This window comes from Lutra lutra, chromosome 17 (genome assembly GCF_902655055.1).
Source record: "Lutra lutra chromosome 17, mLutLut1.2, whole genome shotgun sequence".
NCBI lineage: Eukaryota > Metazoa > Chordata > Mammalia > Carnivora > Mustelidae > Lutra > Lutra lutra.
In genome coordinates, this window is record NC_062294.1 from 57,636,787 (window position 1) to 57,653,025 (window position 16,239).

The following is a 16,239-nucleotide window of genomic DNA, read 5'->3' on the forward strand; positions in this document are numbered from 1 at the left end:
TAGCACCAACCCATCTCACGGCCTTTGACCCTGCTCTGCCCTCCACCCCTCTTGGTTCAGGTCAAAGGTCACCCAAAGGCCCTCCCTCCCAGCCAGGCAGTGTTCTCAGTAGCCCTAATTAATACCTGGTGGTCTGTTCAGATGGTTCATTATCTAGGGCAGCCCTGTCCAAGAGAACTTCTTGCACTGATGGGATGTTCTCGATCTGTGCTGTCCGGGGTAGCCACCAGCCTCATGGGGCTGTTGGCCCCTGGAAACTATGTGACTGAGAAACTGAACGTTTTTCATTATTTTATTTTAAATGGATTTACTCATTCTAAGTCTAAATGGAAGCAGCCACGCATGGCTAAACTCGTGTGGATCTAGAATTCCGGCTCCTGCGGGGGCCGTGGCTGTCTCCTCTCCAGCATCCCCAGGACCCAGCGCTGTGCCTGGTAAATGTCTGCTGAAAGCATGCACGCGGGGATCGCACAGGGGGCCACGGGGCTCCCCAAAGATGCCGGGACGGGCGGTAACCAGCGCTGTCACACTCCCGATTCTTCTCTTGAGTTTCTTGTGAGCCGAGCACCTGCCTCCCGTCCCCTGATGTGGGAATCTGGACACTTCCTGCCCGGAACACAAGCTCAGGGCCTGTTGGGATGGATCCCGGCTCACCCTAGACCCCCTCTGGCAGCCCCCACAGACAGCCTCACTCTCTCCTGTTTCACGAACTCACATTTATTCACAGACAGACAAAAGGACAGGGATGGACCTTTGCTCACTGGGGACCCCCAGGGTCTGGCAGTTCCAAAGAGGTGACAGTGTCCAGTGTGTGTAATGGGAGACAGCCAGGCAGGGGGTCCCCCCCAAGTCTGCATCTCTCTGGCCAATATTCTCTGCCTCCTTTTCCAACTCGTCCTGCCTTCTGAGGCCTGTTGGGGCAAGCAGTTCCTAGCCAGCGTGGGGGTCCCCCGGGGGTGGGCGATGGGAGGGAGGGGCGGTCCAGGCCCCCCCCCTTAGTGTTGAGGGCTGGAAGGGGAAGGGTGGGTAGACAGGAGGCGCCTCTACTTCGACTTCCTTCCTCCATATTGCAAACCGGGATCCAAATGGAGGGGCCAGGAGTGGTGGTGAAGGTCAGGAGGCCAAGCCTCCCAAGCCCCGAAGGTGGGCCTTGCTGTCAATTTCTTCTTCCTCCATCTCAAAGGCTGAGTGGTCTTGGCTGTCAAAACAGGAGGCGCTGAGGAAGACAGGGGGAGCAGGCGGCGGTGGCAGCGGCGACTGGGGTGGGGTCCCCGGGGAGGGTGGCTCTTCCTTGATGTGTGCAATGGGCAGCGGGAGCCCTTCCTCCTCCTGCCCAGCTGGTGGAGGCGGCGGGGGCGGCGGGGGCGACGGCGGGGCCTGGGCCTGGAGCGCCTGCAACGCGGCCGCCCTCTCCAGCTCGGCCCGGTGGCAGCGCTGGTGACGCAGGAGGCTGTAGGCGCGTGAGAAGCGGCGCGGGCAGCGCGGGCACGGGTGCGGGGCCGGGCCTCCCGCGTGCACCTGCGCGTGGCGGGCCAGGTCGGCCAGCCGCTTGAACTCCCTCTGGCAGCGCACGCACTGGAAGGGGCGCGCCCCTGAGTGGGTCACCCCGTGCTGCCGCAGGTGCGCGCGGCGCCGGAAGCCTTTGCCGCACTCGGGACACCAGAAGCGGGGCTCCCCCGCAGGGGGCCGGGCCGGGGCGGCGTCCCCTCCGTTCTGCCCGCCTTCTCCCCCCTCCGCGGCACTCCCGCACTCTGCCCCTTCGCCCCCCTCGGGCCCCTTCCCTGAGTTCCGTCCACCCGGAGCCTTGTCGTCCTTCTTGCCCGCCGGGGGCAGCGGGGCCAGGAGGCTGAGCGCGCCGTGCACACGGCGGTGCTGGCGGAGGTAGGAGGCGAGGCGGAAGGCCAGGCCGCAGTCTGGGCACACGAAAGGGCGGTCGGTGGAGTGGACCAGCCGGTGGCGGGACAGCGACCAGGGCCTGGCGAAGGCCTTGAGGCAGATGGAGCACTGGTGGCGCTTGGGCCGGGGAGGGGGGCCCCCTTCACCCTCCTGTTCACCCTCGGGGCGCAGACACGGGTGCGCTTTGAGCTCGCCCTTGGTGGCGAAGGCTTCGCGACAGCGGAGGCACAGCAGCGTCCAGTCGGCCTGGAGCAGGACCTGCTTCTCCTCCTGCCGCCCGGCCGCCAGTGCCAACTCGGCCCTCAGCTCCGCCGCCCCGGCCTCGGCCTCCTCCTCCTCCGACTCCCGGGGTTCGGCGCTCGTGGGGGCAGCCAGCGTGGCCGGCTCCCCTGCCGGCCACGTCTCGGGCCACGCAGCCTCCTCCTCCGCGGCCCCCGCTGCGGCCGTGGTGGGCTGCTCCCCACCGGCGTCCTGGGAGCCCCAGCTCGACTCCGCAGCCTCCTTGGCCGCCCTCTCGATGGCCAGCTCGACCTCGCCGCCTGCGTGCTCCTGGGCCAGGTGGCGCCGGAGCTGCGCTGGCTCCGGGAAGGTGCGGGGGCAGGCGGCGCAGCGCAGCGGGGGTTGGGGCCCGTGGCCACGCAGGTGGCGGGAGAGGTGGGCGGGCCGACGGAAGGCCTTGGGGCACAGGGGGCAGGCGTGGGGTCGGAGGCCTGAGTGGCTCAGCCGGTGCCGGGAGAGGTAGTAGGGGAAGCGGAAGAGGCGGCCACATGTCGGGCAGGGCAGGGGCGCCCGAGGGGCTCCAGCGCCCCCCCTGCCACGGCCCCGGCCTCTACCACGGCCCCGGCCACGGCCCCGGCCACGGCCACGGTGAGGTGGGCTGCCCTGGGCGGGTGGAGGGGGCTGCGGATCCATGCCTGTGAGGAGAAAGGGGAGACAAGGAGACATTGGGGTGGGTGGGGGTGTGGAGTGGGTCAGATAAAGGGAGATGTGTGGAGTGAGGCCGAGAGGCAGATACAGATAGAGATGGAGAGTCCATGATGGTCAGATGATTAACCAGGCAACAGAGAGAGCCAGCAAGACAGAGCAAAGGCAGAGACCCCAGGGACAGACAGACAGACAGACAGACAGCAGGAGAAGCCGTAAAGGCAGGATGGTGGGAGACAGCAGGAGAGAGAGATGGGGACTCCCAGCAGAGACAGAGATGGAGAGAAAACAAAGAGATTTCGGGAGAGATGGTGCAAACACCAGAGATCAGAAGAACCACAGCAGGACAGAGGTAGGGACAGACAGACAGACAGAGAGGGGGGACAAGCCAGAGATACAGACAGAAGAGGAGACAAGGAGACAGTCAGCCAACTGCTTTTTCTCCAGGGACCCCGCTGGAGAATTATGGGAGGGGCTGGGAACCAGCCAGTGGTGCCCCAGTGTGGAATTCGACATTGGGAAGCCCCGGAAATGGAAATGCGTGTGGGTGCCCAGACCAGGGTCTGGGAGAGGCTGGGGGTAGGAGGGCTCAGACTCCTGGGCAGGGGGAGGCTGGGGCCCTGGACTCCAGGAACTGAGAGAGGTGGGAGCTGGGGTTTGGGACCCCAGGTTTGGGAGGTGACTGGGATCCACTCCTGTAGGTGTGGAGTAAGGATTCCTAGGTCCCAGGGGCAGAGAGGATTGGGGGAGGGGGCTGGGCTCCTAAGACAAGGGGGAGGGGGGGGCTGGGGGCTCAGCTGCCCGAAGTCTCCACGGAGGAGGGGGCTGAGGGCCCGGCTGCTGGACGCCTGCCCCCCACCCAGGCTGCTGGAGTCCGGAGCGCTAGGTCCCCACGGGGGGCCGAGCTCCCCACTGGGCCCAGCCTGCTGTTCCTCGCAGGCGTGACCAGCAGAATTAGGGCCGACGGTCGAGGCCTCACAGATTTCCGAGCCCAGAGCTTGGGGCTCGGCCCTGATCGCTGGGCGCCTGGGTCTTACCTCCGCCTCCTTCGCTCCTTTCTTCCTTCCCCGAGGCCGGCCAAACGCGGACGGTGGTGGCGGGGAGGGAGGGAGGGCCCGAGCGTGGTGGGGGGTGGAGGAGGCTGGGCTCGGTGTCACTGCCTAAGCCTTCCCCCCGGAAACCCGGCCTCTCGACCGAGCCCAAAAGAGGAAAGACCGGCTGGAAGGCCGGAAGCGGGAGGACGAGGGGACCCAGGGGGCGGGGAGGGCGGTCGGCTTGGATTCCTGGGTTCTGCACGGGGAGGGGGCTGCGGGCCTGGGAGGCTGGACGCAGCTCCCCTCCCCACCCCAGCAGACACACATATTCATTCATTCCTTCAACAAATACACTTTTATCAGGTCCTGTCTGTGCCAGGCACTGTGTTGGGCGAGGGGGGTGCCAGGGGAAGGAGTCATGAATGAGGCAGTGGCAGAGGCCTCAGGCAAAGTAGGGGCGCTCTGGACTGGAACCCCTGTCCAGCCTTCACTCGGCGGCCTGAGCAAGGGACTGTCGCTTCTCCTAGCCTCAGTGGCCCCCTCTACAACAAGCCCAGCAGATACGCATTCGCTCCTAAGAGACCCACATGTACTGAGCACCCACTGTGCTCCTGAGTCCTTCTGCCTGTGTTTCCCGGCATAGCTCCCTGGGTCCCAAGCTGCAGGTATTTCCTGAGCACCTACTGTGGGCTGGCTCTGTCCTTGGTGCTGGAGCTGCAGCGGCAGACTGACGAGGCTATCGGACCCTGTCTGCAGGAAGCTCACCTTCAGAGGGAGGAGGCAGTCACAGATCCGACCGCCTTCCTGGAAAATGTGCTCTAAGGCAGGAAAGAGGATTGGGTGGGAAGACAGAGAACAGAGAAGGCACTGAGCTGACCTCCCCCTGGGGTGAGAGCAATCCTCAAGGTCTTCCAGGAGGAAACAGTGTTTCATCTGAAACCTGCAGGATGAAAGCCAAGGGTTGGGGATGAGAAGGATGAGCCAAGGGAAAAGAGAGAGACGTGCTCGACACATCTCAAATGCCCGAAACCGAGCAGCTGAGGGCTTGTTGCAAAGATAGGCCTGCAGCCTGTCGCTGTTTAAGGTAAAGTACATGCTGAGCACTGTTGGCCAGAGCGTGGGAAACGGACCTCTCTGAACACGGCCGGGCTAGTGAAATTTGGAACAGCCTTAACACCTGAACAATTCCAGGAACGTGACTGCCAGATAGATAGATCTGCTCAGAAACATGCAACATGACATCGGTACCAGGTGAATCAGCACCAGACGATTGCACACCACTGCAAAAGACTGGAGATGAGCTAAATTCACATCCGGAGGGAATTCGAGTGGCATCGTGATTGATCTACTTGGTGGAATGCTATGTGTCCAAAAAAAAAAAAAAAGATGAAACTTGCTGTGTAAAAAAATATGGAAGCGCTCCAAGTGATAACATGAAGGGAATGGGGGGACGGAAAGGAAGGTAGAAAACAGCCTGGAACCTGTTCTAAATGTCTGTGCTTATCAGTGGGCTGTGTCCGGAAGAAGAGAAAGGAAACTAGCAACATTGTCTAACTCCCAGAACCGAAACTTACGGCACTCTACCTTTTGTACTTCTTAAATTTGAAGCCATGTGAACGTGTTCCATACTCCAGAAAGTAAAGGGACAAGAAATCAAATGGGGGGAAAGGGTAATAAAAATAAATAAAATGAAAATAAGCAGTAACTTAGTCTTGTAAGCGCTTTACAAATACTAACGCGTTTGTCTCTCCTTTTATGGAGTGGGTCACGCTATTCTCAGTTTAAACAGCAGCAAAGTGGGGAACTAAAACATGTCGAAGCTGGTGCGTCTCAGTGAGCCTTTGCATTTCACAAAGAGATGGGAGAAACGACAGGCAAAGAGCATGACTTTTTTTTTTTATTATTCATTTGACAGACAGAGATCACAAGTAGGCAGAGAGGCAGGCAGAGAGAGAGAAGGGGGAAAGCAGGCTCCCCACTGAGCAGAGAGCCCGATGTGGGCTTTAACCCACTGAGCCACCCAGGCGCCCCAATAGTACTAATTTTCAAAGGATATTTATTTGGAGTGAAAGTCTAAAAATACCCATGGAAACAATAAGCATCAAATTCATGGTAAGAGTTACCTTGTAGCAGGGAGAAGCGATCAGATCCTAAAGGGGCCTCGGAGAGTGAGGTAAGTAAACCTCTGATGTTTGAAAGCTGGTAGGCAGTACAATAATAGTGCCATTAAGTACATTCTCAATGTCATGTGACCATCCCACTGTCTAGTTTCAGAACTTTGTCATCTTCCCCAACAGAAATCTAGGTCTGTTAAGCTGTCACTCCCCATGTCCTTCTCCTTCCAGCTCCTGACAACCAATAATCAGCTTTGCCTACGACAAACATTTCATGTCAGCTGAGTCATATAATAGGTAACCTCTTATGACCAGCTTCTTTCATTTAGCGTGTTTTCCAGAATCATCTGTGTTGTGGCATGGATCCTGACGTCATTCCTTTTGCTGGTTGAGTAATATTCCACTGTGTGGGTACACTACATTGTGCCCATTCACTTGTCCGTGGATATATGGCTTCTTGCTACCTCTCAGCTATTGTGAATAGTGCTGTTAGGAACGTTCGTGTGTAAGTGTTTGTTTGGACGATTGTTTTCAGTTCTTCTGAGTGTATACCGGGTGGGGTTGGGGGGTTGTTATTTCATTATCTGTATTTTAAAAGCTTAACATTTTTTTTCCAAAAAAAGGAAGGAAAGAAGGAAGGAAGGAAGGCAGGCAGGAAGGAAATAAGGAAAATTCAGGAATGGAATGGTGGGAAATAAAATTTCAAGCAGAGGGAAGAGCATATTGGGGGATGGGGAGGGAGATCTTGTCTTGGGGGAGACTCCAGGCCTTGGATTGGGCCATCAAAGGCGGGAGTGTCGTGGAGAGAGGCCGGGAGCCGCACAAGCCGCTGTGCCGGCCTCTTAGTCCAGGCGGAATGCTGGACGCGTTCCTGGTGCACTGAGAAGCCATTGAAAAGGTTTTAAGCTGGGGAGTCACATGATCCGATTAGTGTTTTAGAGAAATTCCTGTGGGACCCGCGTGGAGGCTGGGCCGGATGCAGGGGAGACCTAGGCTGAGAGCAGGGAGGAGGCGGGGAACGGGCCCAGGTGAGACAGGGTGCCTGGGCAGTGCAGGACTCCTCGGGGGCCGGGGCCCTGGGCCCGAGCAGAGGGCGGGACCTAGCGCTGATTGGCTCCGGATTGCACTCCTGGGTGCCAGTCCCCCTGCTACTGCCTCCTCATTGGCTCTCCTGCCCCCCGCGCCCCTACCGCGGCCAGGCTCCCGCACGCAGAAATCGCATCCTGTGAACCTCCGGTGGCTTCCCAGCCCTTCCTCCCGTGTTCCTCAACCCCTGCCTGTAAGGCTCGATGGGTCTGGCCCCTGGAGCCTCCCTGCACTGGTGACTACCTCTCTTCTGCTTCACTCCGTTCCAGCCACACCACCCGCTCTCTGCTCTTGGTGGACTCAGGGCCTTTGAACCTGCCCTTCCCCCTAGATTTCCATCAAGTGTCCCTTCTACCCTACTCCCCTCACTTTCTTCCAGACGTCCTCAGAGACAGCTCTCCTGCCCCCCGCCCCCAGCTAAAACAGCCTCCCGTCTCCCTATAGTCCTCACTCTGCCTTAATTTTCCAACTGTACTTGTCGCGAACAAGCCGGAGGCTCCTCGTGGATTGCCCATCGATTGCCTACCTCCCCTCCCCTGGAATATAAGTTCCTGAGCGCAGGGGTCGGCTTCGCAGGTTTGCTTAAAGGCTCACCTGTCAGCAACCAGCCGCGCTCAGAAAAGTGGATGAGGAGTGAGGAGGGGTGAGGCTGGGGCTTCAGGAGAAGGTGACTGCCCTGAAGGGAGAAGGCTGAGGAGGTGGGGCCATGCGGAGCTCAGCTGAGCGTGCGGGTGGCTGGCTGGACAGGTCAGCGGCGAGAGTCAGCTCCTCCAGCAGACACGCGAGAGTCGTCAGCTTCAGCCCAGTAATTGGCGCCCCGGAGAGGCTGAGATCGCCCCCAGAGTGAAATCCTTCCCACCCCTTCGGAGCCTCCATGAGCACATCTATAAAATGGGGCCACAGTGAGATGAGTCAGGTCTGAGGTCCAGCCCTGCGCGGGGCCCTTGGGAGGCCGGTGGGAGATGGGTGAGTCCCTGTCGCTTTTGTCCCAGAAGAGAAAAGATTGGCTTGGAGGTGAGGTGGGCGGAACCTCAGCCTCCCGAGGTCTCTATTCATTAATCCCTAGCCTGCGGCCATCTCCATGACAACCCTGGCTCGCTTCCAGACCGTCGGTGCTCCGGCAGAGCAGGTCTGGAAGTGGGTGGTTCATGCCCCTGGGGCGGGGCCTGAATCGAAGGGGGCGGGTCTTGTTGCTCCAAGACAGTTTTTTTGGTTTTTGCCCAGGGGACGAGTCTGTTTCCTGGTTTCTGGGTGGGAGAGCGGAGAGGAAGTTTTCTCTAAGGTTGAGCGTCCCCAGGAGCTGACCTGGAGCCTTCAGATGGGCAACCGTGCATCTCCAGGCAAACATGTCTTCTTGTTTTCTCTCCCCCCAAATATATGTCTCCCTCCTCTAAATTCTTTTCTTGTGAAATAGAAGGCGCATAGGCTAGAAGGGCACGAGACAGACGCACAGCTAATAAATAATTATCAAGAGATCGCCAGATTAAGAAACGGGATGTTAGCTGCCCCAGTCACAGAAGGCTTGGCAAGTCCCATTCCGAGCTTAACCTATCCAACCTCTAGAAGGTTTTCTTGCTTTTCTAGGTAGCACACTAGCCACAATACATCCTAAACACTATTATAGTTTAGTTTTGCTTATAAGCGGACAATGTGTTGGGCTTTGGGCGTTGGGCTTCTTTGTAACTTTCATTCATGGGACTGCGTGTATCTACACCCCTTTATTTCGCGCTGTATAGTAACCCACAGCATAATATGCCACCATTTATTTATCTGTTTTTTGTTGACGGATATCTTAGTCTGTTCCGGCTGCTCTAACAAAACACCACGGACTGGCAGCTTATGAACAACAGAAATTTATCGCTCACGGTTCTCTGGAGGCCGGAAGTCCAAGATCAAGGCACCCGCATGCTTGTCTTCTGGGGGAGGCGCTCTTCTGGGTTTACGGCCGGTGCTTCTTGCTGTGTCCTCACAGGGTGAGAAGAGCTAGGGGTCTCCCTGGAGTCTTTCAGAGGAGGCGCTGGTCCCAGGCACTAAGACTTAATTAAGCACCTCCCCAAAGCTCCATCTCCAAACACCGTCACACTGGGGGTTAGGATTTCAACATAGAAATTTCGATGGGAACACAAACATTTGGACAACAGCAATGACACATCAGTTGTTCAGAGTTTGAGGCTGTACAGATTGCTGCTGGGAATGTTTAAGTGTGTCTCCTAGTACAGGTGAAGGAGTTTCTCTAGGGTTCGTGCCTAGCAGTGGGATCGCGTATCACAGGACACGCACACCTTCAGCCAAATTAATGCTTGCCAATCTCCCAGGCATCTTAAATTTAAGAAGCTCAAAATGGAATTCTTGATCCCCCTAAGCTCCCACCAAAACTTGTTCTTCCCCTTTTCTGGTCTTTTTTTTTTTTTTTAAGATTTTGTTTTTATTTATTTGACAGACAGAGATCACAAGCAGGCAGAGAGGGAGGAGGAAGCAGGCTCCTTGCTGAGCAGAGAGCCTGATGTGGGGCTCAATCCCAGAACCCTGAGATCATGACCTGAGCCGAAAGCAGCGGCTTAACCCACTGAGCCACCCAGGCGCCCCCCCCCCCCCCTTTTCTGGTCTTAACACAAACTGCTACCACCTAACCAGTCCCTCCTGAGCTCTTTCAATTACACACACACACACACACACACACACACACACACACACACATTCCACCTTCGGAATTCATCTCGAATCCACCTGTATCTCCCCACCACTCTGGTCCAGGCTCCTACGCGTCTCTCCTGCTGCCTCTAGTTCCTTCTGGACTCAGCAGCCAGAGGGAACTCTGTAAAGTGCAGGTGTGGCCAAATCCTCCAACATTAAAATCTTGGTGTTCGATTGCCTGGAGAGCACAGTCAAATGCCTCTCTTGCCCCACGGGGTTCTGGGACCTGACCCCTCCCCCTCCCTTCACCTCTCCCCCCATCGGGGCCCATCTGCTCTCTGGTCTCTCAGCACCCCTCGGGTTTCAGATCAGATGCCGCTTCTGGAGAGATGTCCACGGGACACCTGAACTGAAATGGCATGCTCACGGGGTCACTCGCTTTCTTAACACCTTTCCTCCCCTCCTTCAGCATGCTCAGAACCACCTGAAATTACTTCTGTTTCTTTACATTTCTCCACCCCACCACCCAAACACTAAAACATAAGTTCTTTTCTCCCATGAGTTCTTTTCTCCACTGCTGGATCCCCAGAGAGGATTACAATGCCTGACACAGAGCAGCACTCGGGACAGGAACGTAATCTAGTGCCTAGAAGAAGAGGAATGGTTGACTCCGCCCAGACAGGTGAATCCTACCCTCCGGGGTGCATACAGTGTCTAACGTAGACATTTGGTCACCTGGAGGCAGGGTCTAAGATTTAGGGTCTCTCCTTAGGGGTAGAACTTTTCTTTAAGGAGACACTTTGGCTTTTAGGGGGCCTGTCTGATGGGATTGACGGTGTCTAAAGGGCATGTCTGGTTCTAAAGGGCACATTCAGTCCACTGGAGGTGGATCTCGTGTTTAAGGGACAGAGTTCCACTGAGATGAAACTTAAGCCATTTCTGATTTTAATGGTCGTGCAGTATCTAAGGGACTCAACATTTGTCAGGAGGGAGGAAAGATCTGCTTCTCTTTAGGGAGCTCATCCTAAGTCAGGGAGAAAAGCCCCCACCTCTCTGGAGCCAAGGATCAGAAAATGAGACGGCAGTGACTGACAGGACGAGGTTTATTGGGGCCCTGGAGACATTAGGGAGTGGGATGAGGGGCAAGGTCGAGGCTCACAGGGGGGAACCCCCTAGCCAAGCCCCCCTTCCCCTTGGGGTTGAGAGGAACACAGAGATAGACAAACCAACAGAGATGGAAAGACAGGTGCTACAGCAGAGCGGGAGGAAAGCCCCAGAGTCCACCACTTCCCACTCGGATGAGTTCAGATAGGGAATGATGGGGACTGGCCGGCACTCTAGAGGGAGGGAGGAGTGTCTGCCATATTGGCCTACGGAGGGTGGGGTACAGGCCACAGTCTAGACCAGCCCATTCCAGTGGACAGGGGTGTGTATCTGACTCAGTTCATTCTACTGGGCAGGAGGGATTTCAAACCAGCCTATTCTAGTGTTTGGGATGGGGAAGATCATTAGGGTGGATCCATTCTGCCCTGGGGGAGGGAGACCTAATTGGGGGAGGGGTTTTCAGGGCAGGGACATCTACCCTGGTCCTCTTTCAGCATAAGGAATGAAATGGGGTGGGTGGGTGGGGGGAAGGCAGATTTCGGCTCTATCCATTTTTGGAGGGCACCAGTGACTGGTGGGTAGCATTTGGGGGGATCCAGGGAAATTCAGGGACACGGTTCCCCCACATTCTCCAGATCAAGGTCGTTGGGAATGATGGCTCTTGGGGAGAGGGGCAGTCTTCCTTGGGGGAAGGACGCCCATCTCTTATCACTAGGGTCCTCAAGATGAGAAGTACTTGCAGACACCCACATCTCATTGCTACGTCCCCAGCACTCGGGGAGGCCTTTTGATTTCGGGGTGCTCAGGAGTCTCTTCCTAGGTCCCGGACCTCGCAGCTGAGGAGTCTCCCCGGTTTGTTTGCTGCCCCCAGCTCAGGGGCCCGTGCAAGTGTCTGGCGGCCCCTTATCTCCAGCCGGGGTCCCCTGACGGCGGGGCCGGGGATCTGGCCCCGGGCCCAGTGCGGCCCCCAAGACGGGGCGGCAGGGCGGCCTGCGGAGTCAGTCCATGCCGCGGTGCAGCTTCAGGTGCCGCGAGAGGTTGCTGAGCGTGATGAAGCCCTTGCCGCAGATGTGGCAGGGGAAGGGCCTCTCGGTGCCGTGCAGCAGCCGGTGGCGCTTGAGGTAGCACTCGTGGCGGAAGAACTTGCCGCACTCGAGGCACGGGAACGGCTTCTCGCCCGTGTGCACCAGCACGTGGCGCTCCAGGTCGCGCGGCGAGCGGAACAGCTTCTCGCACTCGGAGCAGCCGAAGATCTTCTTGCCCCGGCCGGAGCCGGACGCGGCCTCGCCGGACGCGGGCTCCCCCTCCGAGGCCGCGGGCGCCGCCTCCGCTCCGCCGCCCTCGCCGTGGCTCACCCGCCGGTGCTCCTCCAGGGCCGCCAGCGCCGCGTACAGGGCCCCGCAGTGGCCGCAGCCGTACGTGGCGGGGCCCGAGTGGGCCTCCAGGTGGCTGGCCAGCGCTGCGGCCGACGCGAAGAAGGTCCCGCAGTCGCACTGGTACAGGGTGTCTTCCGACGCCTCGGCCGCGGCCGCTGGGGCAGGAGCCTCCCCGCCGCCTTCCGGGAGCAGCCCCGCGAGCTCGGGCACGCCGCCCCCCGCGCGGCCCAGGAGCAGCCCGCCGTCCCAGGCCGCCTGGGCATCGCCCGCCTCCGCTGCGCCGCGGACGTCGCCCGCCGGCTCGGGCCCCGCGCTCGCCCCCGGGGCCCAGGCCTGCACGGGGGGCGCGCCCGGGCCCTGCAGGTCGTGCGTCAGCTTGTGCCGCTCCAGCAGCGCGGGGGCGTTGAAGTCGCGCTCGCAGCGCGGGCACTTGAAGGGCTTCACGTCGGTGTGCGCCGCCCAGTGGGCCGCCAGCTCGCGGCCATGGTCAAAGCGCCGCGCGCAGGCTCCACACGCGAAGGGGGGCAGCGAGGCGGCGGCGGCCGCGGCGGCGGCCTCTGCCAGCCCCCAGCTGCCCGGGCCCGCACCTGCCCCCTCTGGGCCCTCGCCACCGCCGGCCCCCGCGCCCCCGCACACTGAGCAGGGCCCCACATTGCAGCAGACGGAGCAGGGCGCGCTCAGGGCCGGGAGGCCTGGGCCAGGTTGCAGCGGGGACGGGAGCACCCCGCGGTGCTGGCGCTTGAGGTGGCGGCCCAGGCTGGAGCGCGAGGAGAAGCGGAGCTCACAGACGAGGCAGCAGTAGGGCTTCTCGCCAGTGTGGACGACCTGGGAGGGCGGGAGGGAGAGCACAGCATCAGGGATCAGGGCTGACGGTCTAGCCTGCCGTCCCTACATTCCTGGAAGGACTCCGCGGAAGCTCCTGCCGTGTCTGCAAAGCCCCATCTGGCTCCGACCCTCTCACTTGTCTTCTCTAATTTGGGTCATGCTGGCATTCTTTAGCTCCTTTCATTCTTCAGGACGTTTGCACATGCTGTTCCTTAAGGTGGAAGATTCTCTCTCCCTCCTGGTCTTCTGGACTAACGCTTACTCATTTCCAAAAAGCCCACCTAGGTGATTGGGACTCCCTGGGAGAGTGGCCAAATACTAGGGCTCTTAGCACTAACAAACCTGGGTTCGAATGCCAGCTCTGCCTTTCACGCTCAGTGACAAGTGGACAAGTAAACATCATCTCTGGGACTCTGCTTTGCTCCTCTGTAAGATGGGCACAATAAGACTACCACCTCACAGGGTTCTTGGGACGATAGGGTAAAATCATCACTAAAGAACGACCCAATTCCTAGAAATTAGAATTATGGCTGACAAACTTTCTGATGTCCTCTCTGGCAGTGGATGTTGGGAAAAGGTGGAGAAGAGCTTTTATAATCCCCTAGGGTGGGAGGTGGCTTTTCAAGGTTTGCTCTCCAAACCTCTAGAGCAAACACTGTCCAAAAGAACTTTCTGCAATGATGGGAATGTTTTCTATCTGCCACTGACCAATGTGGCAGCCACCAGCGACTTATGGCTCTTGGGCACTTGAAATCTGGCCCGTGTACGGTGCAAGACTGTGCCTTTACAGACATTGGCCTTTGGGAGTCACAGAGACAGAGTTTGAGCGACGAGTCCTTTAGACTGGCGGTGCCTTCCTGGAGAACTGTGAGGCTAAATCAGAGATCACAGTGCTCTTTGCTGCCCAGCGTGGAGCCCTGTGGCTCCAAGGGCGTGTCCAGCCTGGGGAGGCCAGCCCGGGTCCAGCCTGCGGGACTCACCTGGTGGTGCAGCAGACCGGTGGAGTCTCGGAACCCTTTAGGGCAGGCAGAGCAGCGGTAGGGCCGCTCGCCGGTGTGCGAACGCAGGTGGTTGGCCAGGTTGAAGCTGTGTTTGAAGCCCTTGCCACAGCGTGGACACGCGTGGGGTTTGAGGGCAGTGTGCCGGGCGAAGTGACGCCGAAGGTCCGAGCGGTAGCGGAAGCTCTTGCCACACTCACTGCAGTGAAACGGAACCCGGGGAGCAGCAGCGGGAGGCGCTGGGGCCGGGGCCGGGGCAGGGACCGGGGGCACTGGCAGCGGGGTATCAGCCATGATGGCGTGGTGGGAAGGCAGTGGCGAATGGAGGCTCTCTCTGGAGCAGGGAGGAGACATGGAGGGCAGGCAGGTGGAGTCAGCGTCCCAGGAGCCCTCTCCATCAGGCTCCCTGGACTCACACCCACCCTCTGTCCCCTGGAAACCCTTCCCACTTCCCTCCAAGCCACACCCACCATCCTGTAAGCCCCTCCCACTCTCCTACAAACCCTTCTCCCGCTCCTCTGGCAATCTTCCTAATCAGCGCCAGGTGGCTTCTACTCTACTGGGCCGTTTTTAAGCCTCTCCCCTTCTTTTCCGATGGACTCCCCTCTCCTCTCTAAACCCCGCCCACTGTTCGCCCCACCTACTCCTCCCAAAGTCCCCACACTGTTCCCGAAGCCTCTCGTATTCCTCGACAAGACCCTTCCCCTCTGAAAGGCCCTCCCACTCTTCCTCAAGAGGGAAGATCATCTTCAGATAAAGATTCACATTCCTAGGGAAGGAGAGGACAGAGATTTGGGGCCAAGTGCACTTGAGTCAACCTTTCAGGGCGACCATAACCGGTCCTGGAACCTCCTGCCTCTGTCCATGTGCAAGTGCGGGAGAACGGGAGTACCTACCTCAGGGAGCGGAGGTGAGGACTACGCAAAACTGGGGCAGTGCACACCGCGCGCTCACTCAGGCAGGGCACACAGCAAGGGCTCTACAGGCAAGCTGCTCTGATTACTACTAACCGCTATCTGAGCTTCCTACGTCCCACCATCTCTTTCTTCTCCGCTAAGGTCTGCCTCCAAAACGCCACTCACTCGTTTTTCCTTGAAACCTAGCCTGGAAGGAAGCCCAGTCCTTTGCAAGACCCTCCCCTCAACTCCTTGTTCTCAGCCTTCCCCTGGGAGCCCCTCCCCCCCTAAGTCACCGCACTTACATTATCAAGACTTATTATTTCCACTAAGACTCGCCAAACTGCACACCTCAATCCCATCACCTCACCGTGCCTACTCCTAGACCAGCTACTCCCCTTCTACCCTAAGCTGCGCCCACCTTCGCCTAGAGCCCCATTTCCCCACTCAGCCCCAAGTAGGTCTCTTCCATCCTTCAAGCCCAGCCCATTTCCATTCTAAGCCACGCCCACTAGGAAGCTCCTCCCTGCTATTGCTCCGCCCCCGCCACCGCGAAGCCCCGCCTCCTTCCCACCAAGTCGCCTGCAGGGCTTCCCGCCCCCCCCCCAAGTCGGCTCTGGGACTGAGGCCCCGAGTACCGGCCTTTTGTGCCCCTCCCCCCTGTCCCTAAAAGGTGCGGCCTGGGGCACCCGGGGCGGGAGCAGGTCAGACGGGACCCGCAGCCGGGCGAGTCCACCTCGCTCGTTCGCAGCCGGGGTTCTAGAGCCCTGGGGCGGCCCCAGGAGGCCGGGAAAGTCAGTCGGCTTTTCTCTTTAATTACTTACACCTCCCTCTGGGCGCCGACATTTTGGGCAGCGGGGGCAGCGTCACTTCCACCCGGGGGCCCCTCGACTTCCGCCTCGGCTCCCTTCTCCCCCACACTCCTCCTTTCTCCCGCCCCCTTGGCTTCCCCCCACCCCCACCGCCCGCCCTTCCCCGTTTCCCGTCCCATCCCCTAGCACTGGAGGTTGGAGAAGCTAGGATGGAGCCATGTTGGGTGAGGGCAGGGTGGGGGCGGGGCCTAGGGTGACGCCCGGCGCCATACAGACTAAGGGCAACAAGCTCCCCGCTCGGCCTCTTCCCCTTCCGTGCCTGCCCTGACGAGTGTTAACGTAAATCACGGCAGACTTGATTCCCTTTTCGCAGCCTCCGTATCTCCCTGGTAGAGTTGCGTCAGGATAAAAGGAAAATCGAAGTTCGGCCACTGTGGTAGAGCTCGGAGGAAAGGGCAGGTTCCATCTTGTCCTCCCTCCGGGGGGCTTTGAAGCCTATCAGGCGCCATGTTAATTACGGGAACAAGCAGCCATTTTCCC

The 16,239-nt window shown here is 59.0% G+C and overlaps 3 protein-coding genes across 4 annotated transcripts; all 3 read right to left on the reverse strand.

The window, feature by feature from the left end:
* Nucleotides 1-701: 701 nt before the first annotated feature.
* On the reverse strand, nucleotides 702-4,100 carry ZNF579 (zinc finger protein 579). The gene is made up of 2 exons (XM_047711337.1): nucleotides 3,858-4,100; nucleotides 702-2,810 (listed from the first exon to the last, which is right to left on the reverse strand). The coding sequence occupies exon 2, from the start codon at nucleotides 2,806-2,808 to the stop codon at nucleotides 1,114-1,116; it is 1,695 nt and encodes a 564-aa protein (XP_047567293.1). The 5' UTR covers nucleotides 2,809-2,810; nucleotides 3,858-4,100; the 3' UTR covers nucleotides 702-1,113.
* Nucleotides 4,100-5,539, reverse strand: LOC125089245 (uncharacterized). Its single transcript, XM_047711340.1, is given in 3 exon segments — nucleotides 4,100-4,981; nucleotides 4,984-5,065; nucleotides 5,067-5,539. Coding segments are annotated over 3 exon segments (999 nt in total). The 5' UTR covers nucleotides 5,190-5,539; the 3' UTR covers nucleotides 4,100-4,187.
* Nucleotides 5,540-10,773: 5,234 nt separating this feature from the next.
* On the reverse strand, nucleotides 10,774-15,893 carry FIZ1 (FLT3 interacting zinc finger 1). Of its 2 annotated transcripts, none has more exons than XM_047711338.1 (3): nucleotides 15,712-15,893; nucleotides 13,974-14,325; nucleotides 10,774-12,993 (listed from the first exon to the last, which is right to left on the reverse strand). In XM_047711338.1, the coding sequence occupies exons 1-3, from the start codon at nucleotides 15,876-15,878 to the stop codon at nucleotides 11,791-11,793; spliced, it is 1,722 nt and encodes a 573-aa protein (XP_047567294.1). In that variant the 5' UTR covers nucleotides 15,879-15,893; the 3' UTR covers nucleotides 10,774-11,790. The 2 variants fall into 2 exon arrangements, with proteins under 2 accessions (XP_047567294.1, XP_047567295.1); XM_047711339.1 differs by lacking the exon at nucleotides 15,712-15,893 and adding an exon at nucleotides 14,888-15,701.
* Between the last annotated feature and the right edge of the window lie 346 nt (nucleotides 15,894-16,239).